General features: G+C 46.3%; 1 protein-coding gene across 7 annotated transcripts in view; it reads left to right on the forward strand.

Moving 5' to 3' along the window:
- The window catches only part of LOC108930890 (phospholipid-transporting ATPase IA-like), a 107,032-nt gene that overhangs the window by 74,471 nt on the left and 20,359 nt on the right, over positions 1-12,202 (forward strand). For all 7 annotated transcript variants that reach the window (XM_029251711.1, XM_029251715.1, XM_029251714.1 and 4 more), the window contains 4 exons: positions 5,283-5,357; positions 7,687-7,809; positions 11,018-11,096; positions 12,040-12,101. In XM_029251711.1, the coding sequence (XP_029107544.1) occupies positions 5,283-5,357; positions 7,687-7,809; positions 11,018-11,096; positions 12,040-12,101 (339 nt within the window). The remainder of the gene's footprint in view (positions 1-5,282; positions 5,358-7,686; positions 7,810-11,017; positions 11,097-12,039; positions 12,102-12,202) is intronic.

The raw sequence follows: 12,202 nt of genomic DNA on the forward strand, positions 1-12,202 counted from the left end.
AACAGTGAGGAGTGATGACTTTATTACTACTGTGTGCGTAACTGTATGCTGTGTGTCTTTCTGTATATTTTATGCTTTTTTTATTTGATCAATTATCGTATTTATCGAAAACCATACTTATTGTATCCTGTATTGTATCCCGTTTCCTATAAATATTTAAATATATGCATTTAACTGATGCTTTTCTTCAAAATGACCTGAAATGTAAAGTTGTTGACATAAGTTGAGTAATTCAGGTTTAAGTACCTTACTCAAGGGTGCTACAGCAGAAGGTAGGATTCGAACCTGCATCTTTCAAGACGAAGGGCTGTGGCTGTAACTGCTATGCTACAAACTTTCTCTCAAGCTTATAGTAACATGCCCCAAAATTTTAATGCAGTAGACAGTTTTATGTAATTTTTCTTTATACCCTCAAACGCTTCATACCCTGAACCTTCCTGAAGGACTGAGGAATCCGTGGTCTCAGAATAAGTGTTCGAGAATCACAGCGGAAATGGCAGAAAAAGCTGGCCGCACGGAGAAGAAGGCGCCAGCGGGTGTTGTGGTCGGAACAGACCCTTGTACGGCTGCTCCTTCTCTCGCTCAGCAGAGACCTCTCCTAGCGTTGTGTGCGATCCCTGCGTTCCCGCCCTCTGGGACGCTGGGATTATTTTTTTTCCCCCCAGTCTCCCCTCGGGCATCCTGTCCCGTCCCTCTAGATTAGCAGCCTGCAGCTCCTCATAAGGGGTCTTGTATCGTCTCTTTGTCCCACTGATCTTTTGTTACTCCCCGAAAATCCCCCCTTCCCACAGCATGGTGCATAATGCAAGGATTTTGCCCCCGTTTTCCAGGATTGTTGCATATCAGGCAGCCCACATTGTCAGGGTCTGACATTGACGACACCCGCAGTCCCGGCAAGGGCTAAAAGTTACTTTTGCAGGGCTAATGGGTTTATTATTGTGCATGTGTGTCTCTTTATCCGATATCCCACCTTCCCTCCACTCCGGAGGTTATTATTCATCACACACAATACACATGCTAATGTGAATGTTGCTCACCGATTGCTGGGCTCGCGGGTGCTGATGTTTACTGCGGTGCGTGTCCTGTCGTTCACCCCCCCACAGGGGGCAGATAAACAGCCCAGCCACGGGGTCCACAGCAATCTGCCCCTTTTGTTTCTAAGTCCCTTTCACTCACTGTGGTCCAGGGCCTCTGCAACACTTCCCACCCCACAGTGAAAGGTGGGACCCGAGGCTTTGGCTGCGGTGAATGGGCTAGTATTGACAGCTCTCAATAACGGAGGCCCTCGGGTGCACCAAGCCAGCTGTCTGAGTCCAGCTGCTCATCTGGGAGGTGCTGTACTGGCTGCGGGTCGCTGCTCCTGGGTCTTGGTCTTAGGGCTGGCTGGCAAACCTCTGAAGGAGAAAGGTTTATCAGAATTCGTTTTTATGTGGTGGACGGCTGGCAGACGTGTCAGGATCTGGGCTGCCAGTTGACCTCGCGAAAAGAGTTTTCCTTGGGGTTTGGTCTTTTTTCAAGGAAAAAAGAATTAAATAAATAGAAAAAGGAAATGAGAATTTTTAGGGTGTTGAGTATAACTGATTTTTTTTTTTTTGAGGATTAACGTAGCAAAGCTGCCCCTTCCACATTTTTGTCATCCAAGTCCGTAACACAGGGTTACGAATCAAGCCAGATTATGATATGACCCTTTGTATACTCTTGTTACACCTTAACCGTGACTCCTCCTGTAAACTCGAGTAAGGGACTTGGTTTTACCACAAAGTAATTGCACATCCAGTTACTTTCTATATTTAGTTTTCCACATATTCCATATTTACCAATTCACCAATACATTACTGGTTTGGGAAAAAAGCTGAAGAAATATTATCTGACATAACATTACAAAATATTTGTATTTTTACTGTTGCTGTTACTAAGAAGGTAATCCGAGTGAATAATAGTGCATGAAGTATGTACCGCTATTACCAAGGTTTCTGTTATGGTGTGAAAATTCACCGGTTGTCTCAGGAAGCGGTGGACCGAGCCCACTCCCTCTCTGGGGGTCTTGTGTTGTTACTCGGGCCTCTCCGAGGGCCTTGACTGACAGCCTGTCAGCTCAGCTCTGGCTCGTCTCACTGATGCACAAGTGGCATTTATGGGCCAATTACAACAGGGCTTTCAGAGCAGCGGACAGAGTCTGGTGGCGGGGGGACTGCGGTGATCCAAGCAGCCAACTGGTGCCGTGGTTTGAATGCATTGTGACGGCCCTGGTCATCATTGTAGTATTACCAACCCCCCATCCACTCTCTCACACACACATTTCTTCAGTTTCTACTACACTGCTTCCCTTTTCATCCCCACTTTCTCTTTCTTTTTTGTTTTCTTTTTATGGATCGAAGAATCAAGACCTCATTTGCATTTTTGGGCCAGGCCGAGAGGACAAAAGGCAGAGACTGTGGCAGGGTGTAACGTTCGGTCGCCATGCATCATAACAGCTCCCCTCCAGAGCCCTCAGCCGTGGGACTCGGCAGAAATGATGGATCTTTAATAAGCTGATGAATATGCAGGGCTCTTCACTCCGGCCCAATGTTCCTCCGCTCTTTTTGTGCCCCCCCCCCCCCCCCCACTCGTTTTTGGATGAAGAGGGTGCGGCCAGAAGAAGGAGCCACATTTAATGTTCATCTATCCCATCAGCCATGCGGTTTTCAGAATGTGCAGTGGGCGAGGAGAGCGGCCACACCCCTCTGTGGTGGAGTGGGGGGGTACATTGCAAAAAGATGGGTGGGAAGAAGAATTGTAAACTTGGATGGGGGGGATTGATTCGGACCAGTCCAGTCCTGACCAGACAGGGAGCAGAGGCTGCGGAGCTTGCTGAACCAGCACTACATACGTATCTCAAAAAGCAGCCTCAGCTGGTTTTATTGAGCACGACAATGTTCCTGCCCGGCCCTCGCAATGACTGCCACCCCAATTAGTTCAGCTGTTTAACCCGCACGTCCGTCACTCATTCCATACCATCTCTGTGGAGTAGATTCCTTTTGGCTCCACCCACTGACAGGGCTTTTAGCATTAGGGTGGTACGTGAATTTTGCTGTTTATTACGCATAGTTATATTTGTAAAAATACCGACAGTTTTACAAACGCATGACCTGTCACTGAGCGAATGAGCATGCTCAAGCCCTCCGACTCTACCTCCCACCCCTGCACCGCACTCATCGGACAAATAGGATGGGATTGGGGTGGCGAAAGATGGGCGGGCCTTTGTTGAGGGAACATTTTCACGCGTTTGCTGGCAAGATCAAAAGGGTCCTGCTGCGGAATGTCCACTGGCTAAGGGAGCCGGGTAGACCCGAGGGGGCGGTCTCTGGGTCGAGCCTTGTCAAACCAAGAATTTGTAACAATTCACGCTATAATAATGAGGTTAAATGAAGCGAAGAAAGGCCCTAAGTGAGCAGGGCACAGCCTGGCCTTCATGAGCTGATAAACCGGTACTGGGTTTCGCAGAAAGTGACCAGGCAATCAGGTTCGAGTGAGAGTGAGCACGAAACAATGGACCTTGTTCAACCACGTGAAGTAGATATTCCAACGTCCAACATGAGTTGGTGCACCTTACACTGAGATTAATTCCTATTATTAATGTTATTCTGTTATTATCTTATTATTATGATATTATCGTTACTCAGTTACTTGGTCTGTTGTGTTGGTAACAATGACAAATGCTCCATCCCTCTAAGCCATCAGTCCCTGAAGGCTCCTCAGTCTTCTAGTGTGTCACTTTGAACTCCCCGGTGGAGCCGAGGCCACAGAGTAAATCCAGGGGGATCTTTGAGTCGTAACTCCCCCAGCAGCAGAGTCTTGTGTCTGACAGGTGAAGCCGCGGCCTGACAAGGAGGGAGAATGGTGATGTGACCGATAAGGCGTCTCACCCCACATCTGGTTTAAATGCCAGAATGACTCTCCCATCGTTTCCAACCTGAGGAGGAAAAAAAAATGGACCAAGGATTGAGCCATACATTTGAGGAATAGAACAAGCAAGACCCGTATACCGAGTGCCGGGAACAACAGTTTTGGGGAGCACAGAGAAGGCCATATGAAAGACCTCTAGTTTTCCAGGTGGAGTTTAGACCAGGTTGATGGGAAGTGAAACTTTCTGCACAAGAGTTTCAGAATTTTACAGTCATTTTGCTATTTTTAACGTGATGCTTGACAGACAGGAACATATGGTTTGTTTTCAGGAGTCCAGAAAGTCCCCTAGCACCTTCTTCATAAGTGACATATAAATAAAATTAATAAATTAGTCAAATCTTGTTCTGTTTTCAAATTTAATAAATTGCAGTCTTTGGTTTGCTAGTATTTAGAGAGTTCCTGAAAAGATCGTGTTAGTTTTCTCCAAAAAATCAGAATCAGCTGGTTTTAGTCTAAAAAAATTTCATGTATTAATTCTTTCAAGGCGTGTAATACATGTTTATACTGCGCTTAATGTCACAGAACTAGCATGATTTTTCTCTCCTTCTCGACCTTAGTTTCTCCGTTCTCAAGAGTGTTATTTATGACTTGCTCATCACCAATTTATGAGCAGAGATGGTCTCTGGATGCCTTCCAAGCATCGTAAATTTGCAGCTGAGAGAATCATTAGTGTTTGCTCTGAGGAGCGTACCATTTGTGCTGGTTGGCAAGCGGATCAAGCGTTTCCCTTTTGTGTAAATCGACATGACCTTAGAATGTTTGTGTTGTGCCCAAACTGTGTCTCTCCCGCTATTTGCAGACTTTGAGCCTGGGTTTATTTTTAATTTTTTTGTCTTATTTTTTATAAGATATATTGCAACAGGTGACTTTCTGTGCACGCTGCACTCAAAAGTGACATTCTGTGAATGCAGTCTTGTGTATCAGGGCGTGTATGTGTGTTAATCGTGAGGGACTAGAGAGCGTCACGGGAGAGAGGCCGGGTGACTCTAGGACACATCTGCGGAGACTCATCGTCAAGCGTGTCCGGCTGACCTGTCAGAAGGGAACGACGGGGGTTGATCTCCGACACTGTCTGATGGAAAGCATCTGTCTCGCCAGAGAGTGGGGGGTTGGACAGAGGTCGTCTTTCCTTTGGATATGACATCGTGGACCCAGAGTGAAACTTTCCCCTTACCTCTTTCCGTAAGGTGGGATGGAGTGTGTAAAAATGAGGAAAGGTCATCAATTTGTGCAGTAGCTGGTTCTCAGGTGATGGCTTTGCAGCTAACCCTTAATGCTGGCACCTCCTTGTACATCTCCTCCATGTCTCATGAGTGTCCCTCTCCTCCTCATTTCAGATCTGGTTTGCCTTCGTGAACGGTTTCTCGGGGCAGATCCTGTTTGAGCGCTGGTGCATCGGCCTCTACAACGTGGTGAGTCCTGATGATTTACTCCTCGGCTCTCCTCACTCCCCAGACCTCTACCCCTGTGCCCCGTGATCTTGAGGCAAGAAACCAATTTGTTGCGGCAACCCCTAACAGGATCCCTTTATTGCAGGCCTGTGTCGTCGGCATCCTGAAAAATTCTCCATTTATTTACGACCGGCCGGCGAATCCGTGTCCCTTGTGCTCAAAAGTATGCACCGCGTGCATTAAAATAACAGCTTCAGATACCCCAAAGATAGCCGTTAAGAAGTCAGTGCGGGTTGATGAAATAACAGGTTGGATCCAAGAAGAATCGCCAACTAAAGTCAGTTCCTGAAACCGCAACTGATACTCCAAGAAACCTCCCGTGTGAAGTTTTTCTGATATTGTTTTTTGAACTGGTGCACTAGGGAAAAAAAGGAACATTCAAAGCATTAATCAATTAAAAATAAAATGGTCGGCTTGCCAAGAAAGTAGTGAGCTGCAGGCTACTGCTTGGTAATAAACTATCTGGTTTAGGTGGAGTGCAATGTCAACTAATTTAATGCAAAAGGGAATAACATGCCCTCCGTGGGAGTTTGCTGGAGGCAGTTGGCTGAACCTGCCCCATCGGGGGGAGGCAACCCGTGCTGCTCTAGGGAGAGTGGTTACCAATGGGCCATGTCTGCCAGAAGCAGTTGCCTTTTGCCAGGTGGGCTGGGATCGCAGATCCAACCCACCGCCCCTTAGATTATCACAGCGCTCCTTTCTCACAAGTTCTCCTGGAAAGATTCATTGCAGCTAAAGGTAAACAAATGACTTTTTGCAGAACCTTCTTAATAGTACAGTCTTCAAATGTAGCTGGACAGAGACTTTCATTTGGGGATTATTTTTTTTGTGCGTGTGAATAACGCTTGCTGCTGTTGCTTACCACATGCCCATCAGTTCAGGCAGAGGTGGGAAAAGTGCCCCATGTGTGGTTGGAGTCCACCTGGAAGGGGTTTGTGCTCCTTCCACAGTTCCTGCAGACATTGAACCTGGAGGCCCATGGGGTTCCAGATCAGACCTGGGGTCGGACCTATGCACCTCTATCGAGCCTTGCAGAGGTCGTGTGTGTCTTCCAGCTGTGTTTGGGTTCCTCACTCCAGGCCCTTTGGGACTACCTAAGTGTTCCTCTTTTTAGGTCAAGACATTCCCCACTGCAGCTGTTTGCCCTCAAAGTCATCTTGGAAAGCAAACATTATCTTCAGTAAAGACTTACAATACTTGTATTACTAATTAACTGTTACTACACGTTATGTTCGATGTCGATTGGTTCGAATTTTATAAATGTATAGTAAAGGTACTGTATTTCTCGTTTCTGCACTATTGCAGATTCCTCCCCCCAAAAATACTTTTCTTAACTAACACATATGTAATCAGTTTGGCACAGTAGGACTGGGAATCATCATCCATCATCCGTCGTCAACCCATTATCAGTACCTGCTTATCCAGTCAGGGATACAGAACCAGATCCAGGAAGTGCAGGGCATAAGGCTGGAGCTTCACAGCAGGGCAGCAGCCCATCAGCTGAGTTCATTGGAGCTGTAATTCATGTGCAATGTGCATTTTGCACAATTTCAGCTTTAAGTTTTTTTTCTGGGAGGGGGTAAAAAAATGAATTTCAATTTATAAGCAATGCTTCTGAACATACTATATCCTAAGCTTGCTAGCTACATTACCTGACTCCTGGTTAGTCATGAAACCCTCAGATACTTCCTCAGTATCTTACTTTTTTTCAACAAACACTATAAATTGGTGTATGTGTCTTTTTCATTATTTACTGGTTATTTTTATGAAATTATCATATTTTAATCATGAATATGTTTATTTAATGTATTATTGTTGTAAAAGCTCAGGCTTAGGGTTTCATAGCCCATAATATTATATGGTGAAACATTTATATGCAGATGCAATTATATGCTTCACATACCTTCTCAGTTCCCTAATCCCTGCTTGAGACTCCATTATGTGTTATGTTATTAACATATATGTTAACCTGCAAAGGTTGGAGGTTTGATTCCCACCTCCAGCTGTAGTAAGCTGCTTTGGACAAAAGTGAATAAACGTAACGTTCTCATTTACAGTAAGTTTCCAAGTGCGGTAGCACTTACCTCTCTTACGCAATTTTCTGTAATCATAACTGTGTGCCTGAAATACACATTCTTGCTCATATACATGTCCAGTTTACTCAAAGGCATAATAGATTTCAAACCTAGAGCTCCTATATCCTCACCTGTCACTAACCAATGTGAGGCATCCTTCAGCGAATGTGTGTGTGTGTGTCAGTGTGTGACTTGATCTTTTTTCTGATGAACAGATCTTCACAGCGCTACCTCCTCTCACCCTGGGGATATTTGAACGTTCCTGCAGGAAGGAAAACATGCTCAAGTACCCTGAGCTCTACAAGACATCCCAGAATGCACTGGGCTTCAACACAAAGGTAAGCACCCAATGGGTAGCGCTGCACACAGCTAAATGGAAATGTCCCTTTTAACTGTCAAAGACCGCTGTCTGACAGCACTCCTGACTAACGTTGTTGGAACATGTGATTCCTATTAGTGTTTCTGTTAAAGACGCCACTGTTTTCACAGCGATAGGCTAAAGTACCTGTATTTTGCGCACTTTTCGTCTGGCTTGTCTCATCGAGTTTACTTCCAGTGATGAAAAATACCCTGGGTGACCTGTGGAGGTTCTGTACCCACGCAGTGTGAATAAGGCATTTCTTATGGAAAAGTCCCACAGCAGTGTCCCATTTGTAGCATTAAAATCTCCAAGTCAAAGGTTTACAGACGTTAAGGCCTTATTACGGTGTTTTTACTTTCTCTTTCATTCTGCTCTTTGTATTGCCGTTGTGTTTCTCCCACACTCGTTTTTACAGGGCAGTAAAACCATCAGGAACCATTTGCACCAGTCTTCCTTTTACCAGGGACTATTTATCACTGACAAAAGACCACGAAACGGAGACGGAAAACAAACACTGCTGTGTTTGAACCCATTTATGGTGGGAAGAGATTGGAGAAAAAACACAGACTAACTGCTCGCAATAATCTGCTCGCTGATTTGAGATGCTAAACCTGATTGTGGATGTGAAACCTAAAGCTGCATTTTACTTTGACAAAATGCCAGCAACTAGCATCATGGTTACAGCCATTGCCTACCATTCAAAAAAACTTGGGTTTGAATCCTGCTGTAGTACCCCTATTTGCCCTGGTACAGCGAGACAGTAAAAATTACGCAGCTGTATAAATGGGTAAAAAATTCTATGCAACAATGTACAAAACGAACATTGTAAGCTGCTTAAAATGAATGCATAATAATATCAAATAAACAATAATAACAACTAATAGTCAGTCTCAAAGTCTGCCTGCATGGAACAGTTAAGGTGTTCATAATACGAAATTACTATCCAGAAAAATGAATAAATCACTGAAACTGCCAAGTAAAACTGAGTGATTTTGTGGAGCATAATTCTTTTTCTTTGCAGTTTTTTTTTCTTTTGTGGAATATCTCCGAACATTTAATGCTCTCCATTCTGGATCACTTGGGACAACATCGACCACCTTAAAGTGTCTAGATCTGTTTTCATTTTCCAAAGCAATGTACAACTCAAAGTAAACAACAGTTTCACCAGATGAAGAGGTATAGATACAGACACGCAGTTCTCAGTCAATTTCTCCGACTCCCCCTCCAAGGAAAATCTCGTTCGAACTCGTGGCGTGTGTTACCTCTCACTTTAAATCGCTGACTTCTGACTTCAGGCACCTCGATAAACTCAGCAAAACTACAACGGTCCCTGGTTAAGAATTGGCCCTCATATCGCCCCCTTCCCCCTACCACTACCCAACTTTGGGGAGGTGGGTGTGGATGTCTATGGGGGGGGGGGTCTAGAAATATTTGGCCCAGCCTAAAGTACATCCTTTCATGCTTTTTTAAGCAATTAGCTGGCCACAAAGCACACATCTTTAGCCGGAGCACGAACACGCATTCACCGTGCGACTCTTAGCAACCTGCCGCGAGACAGGGCGACTTGCTGTGACAAATGATTATGAACATTTACTGATTTCATTAGCATTCATTGGGGGAGAAGGGGGTGGCCTCCTGTCAGCATGGGGGCGTCTGCAAGCCAGGAGCAGAGCGGGTGGGGGGCTCACCATGCCACTGTATTGTGGGAGGTTGTTTGTGTGTGTGTGTGTGTGTGTGTGTGTGTGTGTGTGTGTGTGTGTGTGTGTGTGTTTTTTTTTAATTTATTTCTTTTTTTTAAGTCTGTTTGTTGAATCAGGCACCCAGGGCCAGACGTGGCAGCGTGGGACTTGTTTCTCTGTCATCCTGTTTATAGTGAGAGATGGTGGGGTGGGGAAGCTATGTGTCGGCGTGTGGGAGGCTAATTGGGTTTAAAGGTGTAATTTCTCCAATCAACATAATTTATCGCACATGGGCTGCAGAGGAACGAGGGTCCAATGGCTCCCAGAGAGGGGCAGGTTGGGGGGCCCTGAGGGGGAGGGGGCCGGCTCTTTCGGGCAGAGCCTGGGGTTTGTTTTCGTAACACAAGATCAGAGGTCGGGAGATCAGGCCAGAGAGGTCAAGGTATCCCAGGAAGCCTGACAGAGCAAGCATGGAACAAGATAATCTTGAGAATCTTTTTAGTCCCTCTTTACGGCCCTCCCCCACCGCACCTGTACTGCGTGTCAGGCAGAGCGGAGTGGATCAAGACGATCGACACGTTGAGGAGACTGGAGGTGGGGGGTCAACTGACCACATCCCTCCACACAACCAGCCACCGCACTCCGCTTATAATGCGACCGTCAAGGGGTTTGTGTTTAAAGAGGATTTAACTGGATTCTGACAGCCTCACTAAGTGCCCCGTTATTCGAGTGTTATTTGCACAGGGTTTCGGTTTGTTTTGGATAATATTGTAATTTTTGAGAGTATTTCCACGGCTGAATTGCATTAAAAACACTCTTTTTAACCTGGCGAAATGCAGCTGAAAAGCAGATGAAACAGAATGAGGGGAAATTTCCCTCCTTCAGTTAAAAAGAGCGAAATACAGTTTAGAGGCTGTCACACGTGACAGTGCGCCGCGTTGTCGTGTCCGATCAGTATTAAACTTTTAAACTTACTGGAGATATTTTAAAATAACATGAAAAAATTGGGTGGGGGTGTTTGGAGGACTGGTAGAAAATGCCAGTTTCTGCAGGTTTGATTTCACGGGTGTTTCATGCTACATCGTGTGTTTTGCTTGGCGCAGTGTTTGCATAATGTACATTTCAAACAAGGTGGCTTTGGGAATGGAATATTGGTTTAAAGAGCTCATCCAAAGTCCACATGTGCTCGCACACGGACAGCGCAGCCACGGACACGATGCATGCGCGTGCACGCGCGCACGCACCTCCCACCCCCAGCCTTCCCAGGCTTGCTCAAAGCCCCGAACCCCACATCTCGGATTTGTGTCGCTGCCCCCCGCCCCCTCATCCCAAACACACACTGGATACAAAGTGTCTGTCAGCGGGGCACCATTCAGCTCTGTGCTCTGACAAAACCAGCACTTAGTTGAGTGCTGGGCGGGGACAAAGGGCCGGGGTCGGAGGTCACGGGGCCGGTTTGGTCACCAGCGGGTTTCTCATGCCTCTTCGCTCTACTCCCCATGGCAGGTTTTCTGGGCCTATTGTCTGAACGGCCTCTTCCACTCCATCATCCTCTTCTGGTTCCCCCTCAAGGCCTTCCAGCATGGTAAGCAGCTCTGCTCTGTGGAACCCCCCCCCCCCCCCCCCCCCACACACACTTTTTTTTTTTTTTTACACAAACCCCCCGTTTTTGTTTTCCCTTTCAGGAAGGCAGCCTAGCAAAATACTTGTCAAAATAACTGCCGGGCCGTGCACCCCTCTCACACACAAGCTGGCGAAGGGGGCAATGAATTAGCAGCATCAAGAAATTGAAGTGATTAAAACACTCCCCCCCCCCCCCCCCCCCAGGCTGCCATAGGAGGAGAACGGAGGGCAAGGGGAAGGGAGCTGCGTGTTGAGGATGTAATGGGACATTTGGTGAAAGACCACACAGGCTTGGGCCTGATCAGTGCGCAAAGCAGGAAGCACTCTGCTGTGATTGACAGCCTGGCAGGAAGGCCTTGCTATATTAAAGCCTTATGGTCTGAGAAGCCAGTGATGGAGGGGACCGTGCTTTTTTTATCATAATGTTATATATTTTTAAAGCGCCCATGTGGCCTGCATGTTGCTGTTAAACTATCGCTAAATGAATGAATGGACCTTTTGTTTTGGCAGCAACAGCTTTCATCCTCCGGCAGCCAGCGCTTAGTGAGTGACTGGGTTTCGGCTTGCAGTCGAGTTTTAATTAGTTTTCATCCAGTCGGCCTCTGTTTAGCCCTCAACCCGAGACAGAGAGACAATGCCGCGCCAGCGAGGCAGAAATAATGGGAGTAAATTACTGCCGTTTCGCAAAGTTGGCTACATTGAGTGTAGTGGCACGTCTCATTGCCCCCATACAGCAAAATTATCCCCTCACCCCAGGGTACTGTACCATGTGCGTCTTGAATGTTTACTCTCTCGCCATTTTTTGCTCTTTTATTTCTCATTCTTAATGGAATGCTTTCCCAAACATTGCCAGGATGGAAGACACAGCCCTTGACTAAAAGCTCAAGTGTTGATCCCTTTTGCAGATACGGTCTTTGGAAACGGAAAGACACCAGACTATCTCCTCCTTGGGAACATGGTTTATACAGTAAGTTCTTGGACACACGTACATTAGAAATCCACCCCCCAGCCCTCAAAGAATTAGTGTTTGTTTTGTGAGGGGGCGGGGCAGGCTGGGGGCTCCCAGAG

The sequence above is a fragment of the Scleropages formosus genome, chromosome 5 (assembly GCF_900964775.1).
Source record: "Scleropages formosus chromosome 5, fSclFor1.1, whole genome shotgun sequence".
Taxonomy (NCBI): Eukaryota; Metazoa; Chordata; class Actinopteri; order Osteoglossiformes; family Osteoglossidae; genus Scleropages; species Scleropages formosus.